Genomic DNA, 18,692 nt, shown 5'->3' on the forward strand with positions numbered 1-18,692 from the left:
TTGTTGTAAAGTAATTTACTCTGTTTCAAGTCAATGTATTTGAGAGAATTATTCAAATATTAGATTGAAAACATGAATTCCGGATGAAGAGCAGCAATATTGAATGAGACTTGATGGCTCCTGTGCAGAGCCAACATTGGGTCAGTGAGCTAAATTACTGTCTTTTGTACTGATGCTTTTAGGATTGTATTGCCTAATGCAAGGTGGTGAAACACCAAGTAATCCTGAGGAAGGTTGGAACCCTGGAATTCTGTGAACTAGAGATTGAATTTCTGACCAACTGAAAGTACTGTCAACTGTTGGACTATTGCATTGCCCATAGCATTGCTGTAGATTTGGAAATGGTTACAAATGCTGTTCTTTTTGTCAAAAACATTTCTTTCTGCCTTACTGTTTGAATGGATTAAATGTATGCCTTCCCACTATGTTTTATGTGCTGCAGTATTGTGAACAACAATGAAGACTTTGCCCAAGTATTAATCCTCGCAAATGTCTTTTTTTCAGGTGTTGCAAAAAACAATGGGATTCTGTTACCAAATACTCACAGAACCAACTGTTGATCCCAGGAAGAAAGATGGAGCTTTACATATGATTGGCTCCCTCGCCGAAGTACTATTGAAGGTGATTATTATAGTGGCACATAAAAGAACCTGCTTAATTGCATATTTGCACGGTGCTGCTTCTTTTACAGCGAATGGGCTCCAATGCTCAGCATTAGAAATATGCCGGCTCAAAGTGGAGAGGATCTCCAAGAAGATTGTGCATATAGACACTGACATTACGTTTCTACAAAGATGCAAGAAAGCAGACAAGATCCGGAAAGGGCTACAGATCACAAACCCATTCAAATCGACCTACAACACAGACTACGCTGAGAGACTCTGCCGTCACACCTCCCACACACCTCAACCACCTTGTACACCAGCTCTACAGCAGATGCCACAACCTGGAAACCAAGATAGAGTACATATTCACAACCTGTGCCCAAGAGGCCGACAGCGAACCCAATGTGACAACCAATGAACTGGAACAGTAGACCGAGAGATCTGCGGTGCGGCAACCGAAGAGGAAAGAGTCGAATTGGACCCCTCCGGAAGGCTGCTGCCCTAGACTCGACATGTATGCTCAAGCCGTCAGGAGTCGCATCAATTCCAGATTCATCAGTCGCATTCACAAGACAGCTCCGAACGTCACCCAAGCACACCGCAACGCCATCCGCGCTCTCAAGATCAACCGCAACATCGTCATCAACCCAGCAGACAAAGGAGGGGCCACCGTCCTACTGAACAGAACGACCTACTGCAAAGAAGTGTACCGACAACTCAACAACCAGGAACACTCGAGTTACCTGCAGATCCGACCAAGGAACACACCCGCCAACTCAACAGACTGATCAAGACCTTGGATCCAGACCTTCAGAGCACCCGACGTGCTCTCATCCCACATACTCACCGCATTGGAGATCTCTACTGCCTCGCGAAAATACACAAGGCCAACACACCAGGCCGGGGCAGCACGGTGGCGCAGTGGGTTAGCACTGTTGCCTCACGGCACTGAGGTCCCAGGTTCGATCCCGGCCCTGGGTCACTGTGTGGAGTTTGCACATTCTCCTCGTGTTTGCGTGGGTTTCGCCCCCACGACCCAAAGATGTGCTGGGTAGGTGGATTGACCACACAAAATTGCCCCTTAATTGGAAAAAATTAATTGGGTACTCTATAAATTTATAAAAAGAAGAAAAAAACAGGCCGTCCTATAGTATCAGGCAGCGGGACCCTGTGAGAGAACCTCTCTGGCTACATCGAGGGCATCTTGAAACCCATCGCACAAGAAACGCCCAGCATTTGTCACAATACGACGGACTTCTTACAGTAACTCGGCACCATGGACCAATTGAACCAGGAACATTCCTCATCACAATGGACGTCTTGGCACTCTACACCAGCACCCCCATGCCGACAGCATTGCTGCAACCGCCTCAGTACTCAACACCGACAACTGCCAATCTCCAGATGCAATTCTGCAACTCATCCGCTTCATTCTGGATCACAACATCTTCACCTTCGACAACCAGTTCTTCATCCAGACACACGGAACAGCCATGGGGACCAAATTCGCACCTCAATATGCGAACATCTTCATGCACAAGTTTGAACAGGATCTCCTCATCGCACAGGACCTTCAACTGACGTTATACACCAGATACATCGATGACATTTTTTCCCTTTGGACCCACGGCGAAGCATCACTGAAATGATTACACAATGACAATAAGTTCCATCCCACCATCAGACTCACCATGGGCTACTCTCCAGAATCAGTTGCGTTCTTGGACACACTCCTCTCCATCAAGGACGGTCACCTCAGCACTTTGCCTTACTGCAAGCCCACGAATAACCTCACGATGCTCCACTTCTCCAGCTTCCACTCTAAACACATTAAAGAATCCATTCCCACTGGACAAGCCCTCCATATACACAGGATTTGCTCAGACAAGGATGAGCGTAACAGACATCTACAGATGCTGAAAGGTGCCCTCGTATGAATGGGATATGACGCTCGACTCATCGATCGACAGTTCCAACGCGCCACAGCAAAAAACCGCACCGACTTCCTCCGAAGACAAATACGGTCACAACCGACAGAGTACTCTTCGTCGTCCAGTACTTGGAGCGGAGAAACTACGACGACATCTTCGCAGCCTTCAACACGTCATCGATGAAGATGAACATCTTGCCACGGTCATCCCCACACCCCCACTACTTGCCTTCAAACAACCGCGCAACCTCAAACAGACCATTGTTTGCAGCAAACTGCCCAGCCTTTAGAACAGCGACCACGACGCCACACAACCCTGCCATGGCAATCTCTGCAAGACGTGCCAGATCATCGACATGGGTACCACCATTACACGTGAGAACGCCACCCACCAGGTATGTGGTACATACTCGGCCAACATTGTCTACCTCATACGCTGCAGGAAAGATGACCCAAAGCGTGGTACATTGGCGAGACCATGCAGACGCTGCAGCAACAGATGAACGGACATCGCACGACATTCGCCAGTCAGGACTGTTCCCTCCCGGTCGGGGAACACTTCAGCATTCATCCTCTGCTCTTCGGGTAAGCGTTCTCCAAGGCTGCCTTCAGGACGCACGACAACGCAGAATCACCGAGCAGAAACTAATAGCCAAGTTCCGCACACATGAGTACGACCTCAACCGGGACCTTGGATTCATGTCGCACTACATTCACCCCCCACCATCTGTCCTGGGCTTGCAAAATCCTACCAACTGCCCTGACTTGAGACAATTCCCACCTCTTTAACCTGTGGTTATCCCTCTCTCCAGTTGCAATGTCTGGACCTGTAAAGACTTAATTACCTGCAAAGACTCTCATTCAAACTATCGTCTTGCATCATTGACTTTTTCTCTCTCTCTCTCTCTCTCTCTCTCTCTCTCTCTCTCTCTCTCTCTCTCTCTCTCTCTCTCTCTCTCTCTGGAACCCACCTTTTCATTCACCTGAGGAAGGAGCTGTGCTCTGAAAGCTACTGGTTTGAAACAAACCTGTTGGACTCTGGTGGTGTCAGATTTCTTACTGTGCTCACCCCAGTCCAACGCCGGCACCTCCACACCGTAGAAATATGAGGCTGTGTTTTGCAGTATGTTCTAACTCCAAACTTTGCAGCGAATCGGTTGATCTTGGCTAATGTTCTATGGGCAGAGGCATGTTCATATCAGATGTTGTTTGTCCACTCATTTGGGTGGAGTTGACTTTTAACAATCTTCTGGAAGGTTGGATTCTGTTGATTGCAGTTGGCGGATCGTTAAAGAGACAGTTGGGAGAGGAGTGCACAATTTGGAGGATACATAGATTCACAAAAGTGTTTATTTTTGTGTTTTACACAGTTGACCTATGTGCCGTCTTGATTTTAAATCTGTTTAACCAGCTATATTTGTTCCTGCAACAGAAAAAGATCTACAAGGATCAGATGGAATTCATGTTGCAGAACCATGTCTTCCCACTGTTCAGCAGTGAATTGGGCTACATGAGAGCAAGGGTGAGTGTGTACACAAGTTCCCCATTTCACCCCTTTTAGTATTAACCCAAACATTATTCAGACTAATATCGGTTTATCCTGCCCCCTCTTGCTTCCATGTGATGTTTCATTAAATTGTTACGGTGAGAACTGACTGGTTACTAGCTGAAGCAAATTAACAAGTGACCGGGATATAGTGAATTAGTGTTGCGCAAAGACTGAAGTCCAAATGTATTATTGCTGGGTTATCTGCAAGTTTTACCAAAAACGTTGGAATTAATCTTAACATGATTCAGTTTTTTGATTGCGGCCTTTATTCTATTTTCCTTTGCAACTTGCCAAGATGGTGCTGATTTGAGGTAGATATTTTGCTGTAGAGAAGCTTTGAAGTAAGGGAATTGGAGTTGAGCAGTCTTCCAGCGTGTGAAAAAAAATTGAATGGAATGATGAGGAATATCTTGATTTCTAGTTGGGAGAGGAAGGAGGCCTGGGGCTTAGAAGCAATGGAAGTAGATCCAAAGATGTTGGGGTGCTATCTGTTGGTATTGGGAGGGAATGAGACATGGGTCCAGTGTTATAAGGACAAGGCAGGCCAACAGCAAGTTATTCCTGCTGCCCAAAGTTCCTCAGCTCCTGAATCATTGTTGGCTTGTAGCTCGTTTTCAGAACTGATCATTAATGGTGTGGACTGAGGCTTGATGGGCAAAGATCAGAAAGTATTGTGGCAATCCATGTAGGTTGGGAATGATAAGTCTAGTTATTGGCTTTGATGGAAAGAGGCCTGGAGGAGCAAATTTGTATAAATCTTGCAACAGTTAATTTTTAATAATGTAAAGGGAAGTGAGAGGGAAAGAATTTCTGAAGTCTGCACAGGAGAACTTTGCCTTGATCAGTGTATTTCCAACCTCAAGAGAAAGGTGTTGCTGCGAAACATTGGCTGTAAAACTCATTTGACATTTATCATTTCAGGCTTGTTGGGTCCTTCATTATTTCTGTGAGGTTAAGTTTAAGAATGACCAGAACCTGCAAACTGCACTGGAGCTGACCCGAAGGTGCCTGATTGAAGATAAAGAAATGCCTGTGAAAGTGGAGGCTGCTATAGCTCTTCAGGTCCTCATCAGTAACCAGGAGAAAGGTAATAAAAGCCAGTTTGGAACTTTTCAAGTGAGTGCTATATTGAAGGAGGCATTTATCCCTACTGTTCTATTTGACTGGGGGTGGGGGAGGGAATTCAAAGTGAAATGTTGTGAGTTACCAATATAGATTAAATTGTTGTCCTTGAATGTTTCTAAATTAACTCACCACTAAACTGAATTTTAAGTGTGCCAGAAATAAGGTTAAGTCCTGTTGACGGAGAGTGAGAAATCCACAACTGTAGAAATAGTTTCAGCTGCTTTTGTTGAAGGAGTTGAAACCAGCTTGCCTATATTTACTTCAGTCAGACCAGTGTGTGTTTAGTAAAGGAGAAGCTTAAGAACAAATAATGGAAATGTCTAAGTCTTTGACTCTGAATGGAACAGATCATTTTGAGAAAAACTAAGTTGTACATTTCTTTTCCTTTATAGCCAAGGAATACATAAAACCTTTTATTAGACCTGTGATGCAGGCCTTGCTGCACATTGTCAGAGAGACTGAAAATGATGATTTAACTAATGTGATTCAGAAAATGATTTGTGAATATAGTGAAGAGGTGACCCCCATCGCAGTGGAGATGACTCAGCATTTGGTAAATAGTTTGATTGTTATGTTAGATTATCTTGCAGGTGAACTAATACTGTTGTGTCTATGATATTTGCATGGTTCCAGATAACTCTACCTCTGCTGCATATTACATCTCCCTTTGTGCATGACCGCATATTTGACTCCCTATTTGTTCTGTGCAATTGGACCATTGATTATTTCAATTGTGATAACAGTAAACAAATAAGCAAGCAATTCCTCAAGTTGATGTAAAGGAATTTTTAGTAAGATTGGAGCCTTTGCTTTTATTCTAGGCAATGACCTTTAACCAAGTCATACAGACGGGCCCAGATGAAGAGGGCAGTGATGATAAGGCAGTTACTGCAATGGGAATTCTTAACACTATTGATACTCTCCTTAGTGTTGTGGAAGATCACAAGGAGGTTAGTTATTCGGATGACTGATTTTTCTATTTTTAAACCTCTAACATTTGTTCGTTTACTGGTTTGTTCCTATGGTATTAACTTATTTTTTAATAAACATTTTATTGAGGTATTTTTGGTATGATAACAAATTAGCGTTGTACATGAAACTATAAACATAGTGCAAAAGCCATCTCCCTCCCTTACAGGTCCCACCTTTTATTAACCCCCGACTCTAAACTAAACCCCCCCCAAACCCCTGCTGACTATTAATTTTCCGCAAAGAAGTCGACGAACGGTTGCCACCTCCGGGCCAGGTCTTCGACTTCGGGGGCTTTGAGTCCCTCCAAGCTCATAGTATCTGTCTCCGGGCTAACAGGGAAGCAAAGGACAGAAGTCTGCTTCTTTCTCCTCCTGGATTCCCGGGTCTTCCGACGCCCCGAAAATTGCCACCTCTGGACTCAGTGCCACCCTTGTTTTTAACACCGTGGACATGACATCTGCAAACCCCTGCCAAAATCCCCTAAGCTTTGGACATGCCCAGAACATGTGGACATGGTTCGCTGGTCCTCCCGCACATTTTGTACACCCGTCTTCCACCCCAAAGAATCTGCTCATCCGGGCCGCTGTCATATGAGCCCAGTGAACGACCTTGAATTGTATCAGGCTGAGCCTGACACATGTTGTGGATGCGTTAGCTCTACTCAACGCGTCCGCCCACAGACCATCCTCTACCTCTCCTCCCAGTTCCTCCTCCCACTTGCGCTTCAGCTCCTCGGTCTGCGTCTCCTCTGTCCCCATAAGTTCCTTGTAGATGTCCGAGGCGCTCCCTTCCCCTACCCACCCTCTGGAAACTACCCTGTCCTGAATCCCCCTTAGCGGTAGGAGCGGGAAGGTTTAAAAAAAAAAAAAAACAATTTAGAGTACCCAATTCAGTTTTTCCAATTAAGGGGCAATTTAGCATGGCCAATCCACCTAGCTTGCATATCTTTTGGGTTGTGGGGGCGAAACCCACGCAAACATGGGGAGAATGTGCAAACTCCACACTGACAGTGACCCGGAGCTGGGATCGAACATGGGACCTCTGCGGCGTGAGGCAACAGGAGTGGGATGGTTGACACCTGTTTACGTAGGAAGTCCCACACCTGCAGATACCTGAATTTGTTCCCCCTCGCCAACCCAAACTTTTCCAGCGCCCTCATACTCTGAAAGCTCCCCTCTATAAACATATCCCCCATCCTCTCAATTCCTGCTCTCCGCCACAATTTGCCGTCCACATTCAACAGGGATATCGGCCTGTAGGACCCACACAGCTCCGGGTTCTTGTCCCGCTTCAGAATCAGCAAAATCGTGGCCTGTGACATCGTCGGGAGCAGCACCCCTCTTTCCCTTGCCTCATTGAACACCGGCCCCAATATCCCAGAGAACTTTTAATAAAACTCCACTGGGTACCTACCCATCCGGCCCCGGGAGGACTGTCATTTTCACCGTCTGCACCCTCCCAGCTAATGACAACAGGAGCACGTCCCATCTCCGAAAATCGTCCTTCATTTGGTCCACTAGTCGGGCCAGATTTAATTTATGCAGCCGGTCCCATTCCCGCGCCATTTGAATGCCAAGGTACCTAAAGTTTCCCCCTACTAATCTAAACGGCAGCTCCCCCAATCGCCTCTCCTGTCCCCTCGCCTGGACCGCAAACATCTCACGTTTCCCCATATTTAGCTTATACCCTGAAAATCGGCCACATTTCCCTAGAATCCTCATGATTTCTTCCATCCCCTCTATTGGGTCCGATACATACAGAAGCAGGTCGTCTGCATACAGCGATACTCTGTGTCTCTCTCTCCTCTCTCTCTCTCTCTCTCTCTCTCTCTCTCTCTCTCTCTCTCTCTCTCTCTCTCTCTCTCTCTCTCTCTCTCTCTCTCTCTCTCTCTCTCTCTCCCACCACCCCTTGACCAGCCCCTTGAGGCTCCTCCGAGCAATTGCCAACGGCTCTATAGCTAGCGCGAACAACAGTGTCCGATGTTGTCCTAGTCGTCCGTACGCTTGCCACAGGAGCCTGATACAGCAACCTGACCCAGTCAATAAAGCCCCGCCCAAAACTGAACCGTCCCAGTACCTCCCACAGCTAATCCCATTCTATCCGATCAAAAGCCTTTTCTGCATCCATTGCGATCACTACCTCCATCTCCCTACCTTCCGGGGGTATCATGATCACGTTTAACAACCTTCTTACGTTGGCCACCAACTGCCTACCCTTAACGAGCCCCATCTGGTCCTCCCCAATAATGTCTGGAACACAATCCTGAATCCTGGAGGACAACATTTTGGCCAGCAGTTTGGCGTCCACATTCAACAGGGATATCGGCCTGTAGGACCCACACAGCTCCGGGTTCAGCTCCCCGTCCACCTTTTGGGAAATCCAGCCCACCCCCCCCAAGAAGTGCCTCATTCCCTCCGGCCCCCTCGGGGGTTCCGACCATACAGCCTACTGTAGAAATCCCTAAACGCCTTATTCACCCCTGCTGAATCTCCAACCAGGTTCCCATCTCCGTCATTTGCTTTCCCTATCTCCCTCCCTCTTTCTAAGCTGCTGTGCAAGCATTCTGCTGGCTTTCTCTCCATACTCCTAGATCCCCCCCCCCCCCCCTCCTCCTCTCTCCTTTCTCAGCTGCTCCGCCGCCCTCCCTGTGGTTAACAAGTCGAACTCCGCCTGTAGCCTTCGCCGTACCACTAAACACTAAAAGCCCTGCCTCGGGGTCTCCGCATACCTCCTATCGATCTGTAGTATCTCCTTTACCAGTTGGTCCGTCTCTGCCCTGTCCACCTTCTCCTTATGGGCCCGTATCGACATCAGCTCTCCTCTGACCACCACCTTCAGTGCTTCCCAGACCACCGCTGCTGAAATTTCCCCCGTGTCGTTGACCTGCAGGCAGTTCTGGATACATTTCCTCAGCTGCTCGCACACCCTTTCATCAGCCAAAAGTCCCACATCTAACCTCCAGTGCGGGTGCTGGTTACTGTCTTTACCAACCTGCAGGTCAACCCAGTGCGGAGCATGTCTGAGATTGTGATCGCCGAGTACCCAGTGTCCACCACCCCTGCCAGTAAGGCCCTGCTCAAAATAAAGAAATCAATCCGGGAGTACACTTTATGCACGTGTGAGTAGAAGGAGAACTCCTTCACCCTCGGCTGCCCAAATCTCCCTGGATCATCCCCCCCGCCCCCATCTGCTCCATGAACCCTTTTAGTTCCTTTGCCGTTGCTGGCAGTTTTCGAGCTTGAACGGTCCAAGCCAGGGCCAATAACTATGTTGAAGTCCCCTCCCATGACCAACCTGTGCGAGTCCAGGTCCGGTATCATCCCCAGCATCCTCTTAAGAAACTCCACATCATCCCAATTTGGCGCATACACGTTTACTATTAGCACCTGCACCCCCTCCAGTTTCCCACTGGCCATAATGTACCGACCTCCCACATCCGAGACTATTCTACCCTCCTCAAACACCACCCGCTTATTGATCAGGATCACGACCCCTCTAGTCTTTGAATCTAGTCCCGAGTGAAAGACCTGACTGACCCAGCCTTTCCTCAATCTAATCTGGTCAGTTAGTCTAAGGTGCGTCTCCTACCTCGCCCGCCTTCAGTCCCCCTAAGATGCGCGAACACACGTGCCCTCTTGACCGGCCTATTTAACCCTCGAACATTCCAGGTGATCAGCTTAGTTGGGGGGGGGGGGCTCATTGCCCCCACCCTCCCCACGATCAACCATCCCCTTTTTGGGCCCGCCTCCAGCCCATGGTCTGCGCCTCCACCGGCTCGCCCCCACTGGCAGACTCCGCCCTCAACCTCCTCTCTGTCCCTTAGCCCAAGTCCCTCTTCAGCAGAACATTCTCCCCCCCCCCCCCGTAACAACACTCTGTAACCCAACCCCTTTAATAAACAGAACATATGAACATATGCATATCCCCCACTACGCTTTTGTGGGTATTAACTTTTTAAGGAGAGTTTTGCACCCTGAGGTAGTTTAGTTCCTTTTCAAATCTATTACTAAACCGAGTTAATAGGATTTCAAACTTTTATCTTCTACTTTAGATCACACAGCAGCTAGAAGGCATCTGTTTGCAAGTTATTGGAACCGTTTTGCAGCAGCATGTGTTGGGTATGTAATGTCTTGTTTCATCAATGGAAGCGCAGTTAGATTGTCCATTCGTGAGTTACTGATTCCTTGCTCTTTTTTATTTCAGAATTTTACGAGGAAATCTTGTCTTTGGCACATAGTCTGACTTGTCAGCAAGTCTCACTACAGATGTGGCAGCTCTTGCCGCTTGTGTTTGAAGTCTTCCAACAAGATGGTTTTGACTATTATACTGGTAAGAAAAAGATACCGCTCAAATTTGTGATGCACACAAGCCTCCCAATGGCGATCATAAATTTGATAAATGGGACTTCCGGGTGCGGCGATGACCAGCTGAGTCGCACGTTTCGGCAGCTCCCTGTGAAACGGACTTTTGGGCTCTTGATAGGAGCCCCAACGGCAATTTTGACGGCTAAAAACACTGTGCGGTAAACCAGAAGGGAATTCCCCCTGGATACGGATGGAAAAAGGAGGAGAGAGTGGCCAGATTGCAGTGGATCCTTTAGAACAGCGGCAAGGAAGGCAAGCAAAAACCAAGATGGCGTCGGAAGGTGGCAGTTTAACATGGGGCCCTGAACAACAAGAGTTCTTGAAATGCTGTGTGGAAGAGATCAAAAAGGAAATGAAGAAAGAGCTGTTGGCCCCGATACTACAGGCGATCGAAGGGCTAAAGGAGGAACAAAAGACCCAGGAGCGGGAGCTTCGGGTCGTGAAGGCAAAGGCAGCCGAGAATGAGGACGATATACAGGGCCTGGTGGTGAAGACGGAGACGCAGGAGGCACATCAGAAACGATGTGTGGAAAGGTTGGAGGCACTGGAAAACAACGCAAGGAGGAACAACCTGAGGATTCTTGGTCTTCCTGAAGGTTGTGGAGGGAGCGGACGTCGGGGCATATGTGAGCACGATGCTGCACTCGTTAATGGGAGCGGAGGCCCCGGCGGGTCCGTTGGAGGTGGAGGGAGCATACCGAGTGATAGCGCGAGGACCGAGAGCAGGAGAAATTCCCAGAGCCATAGTGGTGAGATTCCTCCGTTTTAAGGATAGAGAAATGGTCCTTCGATGGGCGAAGAAAACTCGGAGCAGTAAATGGGGAGAACGCGGTGATCCGCGTTTATCAAGACTGGAGTGCGGAGGTGGCGAGAGGAGGGCGAGCTTTAATCGGGCCAAGGCGGTGCTTCATAAAAAGAAGATAAAATTTGGAATGCTGCAACCGGCAAGACTGTGGGTCACATATCGAGGGAGACACCACTACTTTGAGACGGCGGATGAAGCGTGGACTTTTATTGTGGAAGAAAAACTGGAATGAGCGGGTTATTAAAAAGAACGTTTGAACAAAGTGGTGGGGCGAATGTGGGGGGCAAAGAGGGGTTTTATGTACTAATCCTGCGATGTGGTAACTTTTCTCTCTCCCACAGGTGGTGATGGGGGGAGGTGAAGGAGATGGGGCGTTGGCCATTGGGGGCGAGGCCAAGGGAGAAGCGCGGGCTTGGTTCCCGCGCTATGATAATCATGGCGGGAATAGAGAAGCAGGAAGGAGGGGGCGTCGCACGGTGCGAGCCGAGGTCACGGGGGGAAGCCGAGGTCAGCCAGAGTTTGCTGACTTCTGGGAGCAACATGGGGGGAGTAATTGCGCTAGCGGGGGATCTAGCGGGGGGGGGGGGGGGGGGGGATTACTGGGTTGCTGCTGCTGGGGAGAGGGGGGAGCTGGTATGGGAGAGGATGGGCGGGCCGTGGGAACCGGGTGAGGAGCTGGAAAAAGGTGATGGCTAATCGACAGGGGGGAGGGGGGGGGGAGGAAGCCCCCCAACTCGGCTGATCACGTGGAACGTGAGAGGGCTGAACGGGCCGATAAAGAGGGCACGGGTACTCGCACACCTTAAGAAACTTAAGGCAGATGTGGTTATGTTACAGGAAACGCACCTGAAACTGATAGACCAGGTTAGGCTACGCAAAGGATGGGTGGGGCAGGTGTTCCATTCGGGGCTAGATGCGAAAAACAGGGGGGTGGCTATATTAGTGGGGAAGCGGGTAATGTTCGAGGCAAAGACTATAGTGGCGGATAACGGGGGCAGATACGTGATGGTGAGTGGCAAACTACAGGGGGAGACGGTGGTTTTGGTAAACGTATATGCCCCGAACTGGGATGATGCCAATTTTATGAGGCGGATGCTGGGACGCATTCCGGACCTAGAGATGGGAAAGCTGATAATGGGGGGAGATTTTAATACGGTGTTGGAACCAGGGCTGGATAGGTCGAAGTCCAGGACTGGAAGGAGGCCGGCAGCAGCCAAGGTACTTAAAGATTTTATGGAGCAGATGGGAGGTGTAGACCCGTGGAGATTTAGCAGACCTAGGAGTAAGGAGTTCTCGTTTTTCTCCTATGTCCATAAAGTCTACTCGCGAATAGACTTTTTGTGCTGGGTAGGGCATTGATCCCGAAGGTGAGGGGAACGGAGTATACGGCTATAGCCGTTTCGGATCACGCTCCACACTGGGTGGACTTGGAGATAGGGGAGGAAACAGGAGGGCACCCACCCTGGAGAATGGACATGGGACTAATGGCAGATGAGGGTGTGTGTCTAAGGGTGAGGGGGTGCATTGAAAAGTACTTGGAACTCAATGATAATGGGGAGGTCCAGGTGGGAGTGGTCTGGGAGGCGTTGAAGGCGGTGGTTAGAGGGGAGCTGGTATCAATAAGGGCACATAAAGGGAAGCAGGAGAGTAAGGAACGGGAGCGGTTGCTGCAAGAACTTTTGAGGGTGGACAGACAATATGCGGAAGCACCGGAGGAGGGACTGTACAGGGAAAGGCAAAGGCTACATGTAGAATTTGACTTCCTGACTACAGGCACTGCAGAGGCACAATGGAGGAAGGCACAGGGTGTACAGTACGAATATGGGGAGAAGGCGAGCAGGTTGCTGGCACACCAATTGAGGAAAAGGGGAGCAGCGAGGGAAATAGGGGGAGTGAGGGATGAGGAAGGAGAGATGGAGCGGGGAGCGGAGAGAGTGAATGGAGTGTTCAAGACATTTTATAAAAAATTATATGAAGCTCAACCCCCGGATGGGAGGGAGAGAATGATGGGCTTCTTGGATCGGCTGGAATTTCCCAAGGTGGAAGAGCAGGAAAGGGTGGGACTGGGAGCACAGATCGAGGTAGAAGAAGTGGTGAAAGGAATTAGGAGCATGCAGGCGGGAAAGGCCCCGGGACCGGATGGATTCCCAGTCGAATTCTATAGAAAATATGTGGATTTGCTCGCCCCGGTACTGACGAGGACCTTTAATGAGGCAAAAGAAAGGGGACAACTGCCCCCGACTATGTCTGAAGCAACGATATCGCTTCTCTTAAAGAAGGAAAAGGACCGCTACAATGCGGGTCCTATAGACCTATTTCCCTCCTAAATGTAGATGCTAGATGCCAAGGTAATGGCAATGAGAATAGAGGAATGTGTCCCGGGGGTGGTCCACGAGGACCAAACTGGGTTTGTGAAGGGGAGACAGCTGAACACGAATATACGGAGGTTGTTAGGGGTAATGATGATGGCCCCACCAGAGGGAGAAACGGAGATAGTAGTGGCGATGGATGCCGAGAAAGCATTTGATAGAGTGGAGTGGGATTATTTGTGGGAGGTTTGAGGAGATTTGGTTTTGGAGAGGGGTATGTTAGATGGGTGCAGCTGTTGTATAGGGCCCCAGTGGCGAGCGTGGTCACGAATGGACGGGGATCTGCATATTTTCGGCTCCATAGAGGGACAAGGCAGGGATGCCCTCTGTCCCCATTATTGTTTGCACTGGCGATTGAGCCCCTGGCGATAGCGTTGAGGGGTTCCAAGAAGTGGAGGGGAGTACTTAGGGGAGGAGAAGAGCACCGGGTATCTTTGTATGCGGACGATTTGCTACTATACATGGCGGACCCGGCGGAGGGGATGCCAGAAATAATGCGGAGTTTGGGGATTTTTCAGGGTATAAATTGAACATGGGGAAAAGTGAGTTGTTTGTGGTGCATCCAGGGGAGCAGAGTAGAGAAATAGAGGACCTACAGTTGAGGAAGGTAACAAGGGACTTTCGTTACCTGGGGATCCAGATAGCTAAGAATTGGGGCACATTGCATAGGTTAAATTTAACGCGGTTGGTGGAACAGATGGAGGAGGATTTCAAGAGATGGGTTATGGTATCCCTGTCAATGGCAGGGAGGGTGCAGGCGGTTAAGATGGTGGTCCTCCCGAGATTCCTCTTTGTGTTTCAGTGCCTCCCGGTGGTGATCACGAAGGCTTTTTTAAAAAGGATTGAAAAGAGCATCATGGGTTTTGTGTGGGCCGGGAAGACCCCGAGAGTGAGGAAGGGATTCTTACAGCGTAGCAGGGATGGGGGGGGGCTGGCACTACCGAGCCTAAGTGAGTATTATTGGGCCGCTAATATTTCAATGGTGAGTAAGTGGATGGGAGAGGAGGAGGGAGCGGCGTGGAAGAGATTAGAGAGGGCATCCTGTAGGGGGACTAGCCTACAGGCTATGGTGACAGCCCCATTGCCGTTCTCACCGAGGAACTACACCACAAGCCCGGTGGTGGTGGCTACACTGAAGATTTGGGGACAGTGGAGACGGCATAGGGGAAAGACTGGAGCCTTGGGGGGGTCCCCGATAAGAAACAACCATAGGTTTGCCCCAGGGGGAATGGATGGGGGATATGGAATGTGGCAAAGAGCAGGAATAACACAACTGAAAGATCTGTTTGTGGATGGGAAGTTCGCGAGTCTGGGAGCGCTGACCGAGAAATATGGGTTGCCCCAAGGGAATGCATTCAGGTATATGCAACTGAGGGCTTTTGCGAGGCAACAGGTGAGGGAATTCCCGCAGCTCCCGACACAAGAGGTGCAGGACAGAGTGATCTCAAAGACATGGGTGGGGGATGGTAAGGTGTCAGATATATATAGGGAAATGAGGGACGAAGGGGAGACTATGGTAGATGAACTAAAAGGGAAATGGGAAGAAGAGCTGGGGGAGGAGATCGAGGAGGGGCTGTGGGCAGATGCCCTCAGCAGGGTAAACTCCTCGTCCTCGTGTGCCAGGCTAAGCCTGATTCAGTTTAAGGTATTACACAGGGCACATATGACTGGAGCACGGCTCAGTAAATTTTTTGGGGTGGAGGATAGGTGTGCGAGGTGCTCGAGAAGCCCAGCGAATCATACCCATATGTTTTGGTCATGCCCGGCACTGCAGGGGTTTTGGATGGGGGTGACGAAGGTGCTTTCAAAAGTAGTAGGAGTCCGGGTCGAACCAAGCTGGGGGTTGGCTATATTTGGGGTTGCACAAGAGCCGGGAGTGCAGGAGGCGAGAGAGGCCAATGTTTTGGCCTTTGCGTCCCTAGTAGCCCGGCGCAGGATATTGCTAATGTGGAAAGAAGCCAAGCCCCCGGGGGTGGAGACCTGGATAAATGACATGGCGGGGTTTATAAAGCTAGAGCGGATTAAGTTCGTCCCAAGGGGGTCGGCTCAAGGGTTCACCAGGCGGTGGCAACCGTTCGTCGAATACCTCGCAGGAAGATAGACGGAATGGGAAAAAGAAGGCAGCAGCAGCAGCCCAGGATCGGGGGGGGGGCGGGGGGGGGGGGGGGGGGAGGAGGAGGAGGAGGAACCAGAAGGACTCTCAGGGTTGTTAATATATACTGTATAGTATGTATAGGTCGTTGCTACAGATAATTATATATTGGACTGTTAAATTATATTTTTGGAGAGTGTTACTTGTGACAAGGCAGTTGCCAATTAGGGCTAGTTTTCATTTTTGTTATTATTTATTCATTTTTTGTTTATAAAATAGGTCATTGTTATTTGTGTTGTTATAATATTGTGTAAAGGATGCACAATGTACTGTGTTGGTTGACCAAAAATTTTCAATAAAATATTTAATAAAAAAAAAAATTGATAAATAACGTATGATTGGAAATAGCTATGAATATCTATGCAATTATCATGAATTCAAGTAAGAGAGAATAACCCAATAACTTGGCCTCGAGTCAAGGGAGTTAAATTCATAATCCCATTATCAATTATTCTTGCTTACCTTTGTTTGCAAATTATTGATCATGATGTTCAATTACAGAAGCTTGCCACATGGAATTGTGTGTGTGTGTTGTTAGCTGATTGTAGCCATGGAGAAGTTTACAACCTTAATAGTCTCACCTGGATGAAGTTACATAACCAGTTCAGGCAAATCTATCCCAGAGATTACTGGTAGTTGTTGATTGTTGTACTGAACTTGAAACTGACCCGATCATCAGCACCTTGTTAGTGTTAAACTGATTGTTTTTTTTGCTTGGATTGGTAGAACTAATGGAAATCAGGCAGGCTTCTCCTGATGTCAAGTCATCCCTAAACGGGATAGGTAGACTGTCATGAAGACATCACATACTCGTTCAAGAGCGCAAGTAGCTGTGGAATTGTATCTTGGCATAATTCAAGTTTAAAATGTTGAGAGGGAAAATAGTGACCGGGGAATAAAGAGCCCATTGCCAGTGCAAGTGAATGTAATAAAGATGTTTTTAGTATTAGGTGTTAAAAATTGTTAGTTTTAGCATTTGATAAGATGCCACATCAATGTTTATTGTGTGAAATAAAAGGTGTTGGAGTGACATTGTTTCCTGATAGTTAGCTAATATTCTATCCATACCAGAGTAAGTGATAAATGGATCTTTCTGGTTGGCATGATGTAATGAATGGTGTGCCACAGGCTGCAGCCGTAACTTTTTACAATTCATATAAATAACTTGGTTGAAGAGACCAAAAGTATGGCTGTGAAATTTGCTGACAACACAAAGGTGGGTAGGAAAGTAAATTGTGAAGCGGACATAGTGGGCAAATGGAGTATAATGTGAGAAGATGTGAACGGGTCCATTTCAGCAGGAAGACTTTTTTTTAAATCCAAATGATTTTAGAACTCGAGGTCAGAGGGCTCTGGGTGTCCTTGTGTATGAATCACAGACATATGCGAGTACAGTAAGTAATTAGGAAAGCTCATAGAATATTTTTATTGTAATGGGAAATGAGCACAAAAATAGCTAAGTTATGCTTCAGTTGTACAGGGCACTGTTGAGACCACAACTGGAATACTGTGCAGTATAGATCCTTTGTTCAAGGCGAGATTTAAATACGTCTATAGTAGTTCAGAGAATGTTTACTGCGCTAATACTTGGAATCAACAGATTGTCTTATGAGGAAAGGTTGGACAGGTTTCACTTGTATTCATTAGAGCCTAGAAGGGTAAGAGATGACTTGATTGAAATATGTAAGATTTAGAGGGGACTTGACAGAGTGGATGTAGAGAGGATGTTTCCTCTTGTGGGAGAATCTAGAACTGGGGTCACCGTTTTAAAAATAAGGAAGCAGCCATTTGAGACATGAGAATTTTTTTTCTGACGGTTTAGAGCCCTTGTAAATCTCTTCTTCAAAGCCGGTGGGAACAGAATCTAATATTTTTAAGGCCAGGCTAGATAATTCTTGATTAACAAGGGGATGAAAGGTTAAGGGGGATAGCCAAGAATGTGGAGTTGAGGTTGGTCCGATCAGCCATGACCATCTTGAGTGGCAGCGTAGGTTTGAAGGGCTGAGTGGCCTACTCCTAATTCTGTTATGTTTAATTTCGAAGTCGCTGATTATCTTTGGATCAGTAATCATTGTGGTTTTATTACTTCCTGGTCTGTGTACCTCACTACCATGTCAAGTGAGAGGTTTGCTTGCAACCTTTTGGGAGTTATAAAGTGAAATAATCCTACAGGCATGCTCTTCTATTACAAGATGCTTGAGTTGCTTGGGGAAGGGAATAAAGGCAAAACTATTATCGAGAGTACTTTATCCTGTTCCATACTCAAGTACTTTCATAATCCTATCTTTTGTCTTGAAATCCTATGGCTGCAAAAATTATATTATTCCGGATAGTTGCAAATTAAACACAAGTCCAAGGACAATATTCTAGTTTCTTGATTCGAAGCCAATGGTAACATTTTAAAATTAAAGTAGGAAATGGAAATACGAATTCAAATAATGTCAAATATTTACTTTTCGATACTGACCAAACCTCTGCATTTGCAAAGTTTTCTGTTTGATTTTGTACATCAAGGAAATGGGGGAAAAACGAACTCCATAAATGTGTTTTTAAATTGCAGATATGATGCCTCTCTTACATAATTATATAACAGTGGACACGGATACGCTATTGTCGGACACCAAATACTTGGAAATGATTTACAGTATGTGTAAAAAGGTGAGTCGCTTTGTCATACATTGTAATTATGAAATGCATTTTCCTGCCATAAGAACGCACAGAATTTACAACATGGAAACGAGTCATCAAGTACAAATAGTCCATGACAGTGTTTACCTTGCACGTGAGCAAATAGATTGAATCACATTAACCCACTCTCTTC

The 18,692-nt window shown here is 47.6% G+C and overlaps 1 protein-coding gene across 3 annotated transcripts in view; it reads left to right on the forward strand.

Annotated features, from left to right (window-relative positions):
- ipo7 (importin 7) overlaps positions 1 to 18,692 on the forward strand; it is a 111,793-nt gene that overhangs the window by 73,764 nt on the left and 19,337 nt on the right. For all 3 annotated transcript variants that reach the window (XM_072466515.1, XM_072466516.1, XM_072466517.1), the window contains exons 12-19: positions 505 to 621; positions 3,968 to 4,057; positions 5,006 to 5,171; positions 5,602 to 5,762; positions 6,031 to 6,159; positions 10,233 to 10,299; positions 10,385 to 10,510; positions 18,432 to 18,529. In XM_072466515.1, coding sequence (XP_072322616.1) covers positions 505 to 621; positions 3,968 to 4,057; positions 5,006 to 5,171; positions 5,602 to 5,762; positions 6,031 to 6,159; positions 10,233 to 10,299; positions 10,385 to 10,510; positions 18,432 to 18,529 — 954 coding nt within the window. The remainder of the gene's footprint in view (positions 1 to 504; positions 622 to 3,967; positions 4,058 to 5,005; positions 5,172 to 5,601; positions 5,763 to 6,030; positions 6,160 to 10,232; positions 10,300 to 10,384; positions 10,511 to 18,431; positions 18,530 to 18,692) is intronic.

The sequence above is a fragment of the Scyliorhinus torazame genome, chromosome 10, assembly GCF_047496885.1.
Source record: "Scyliorhinus torazame isolate Kashiwa2021f chromosome 10, sScyTor2.1, whole genome shotgun sequence".
NCBI lineage: Eukaryota > Metazoa > Chordata > Chondrichthyes > Carcharhiniformes > Scyliorhinidae > Scyliorhinus > Scyliorhinus torazame.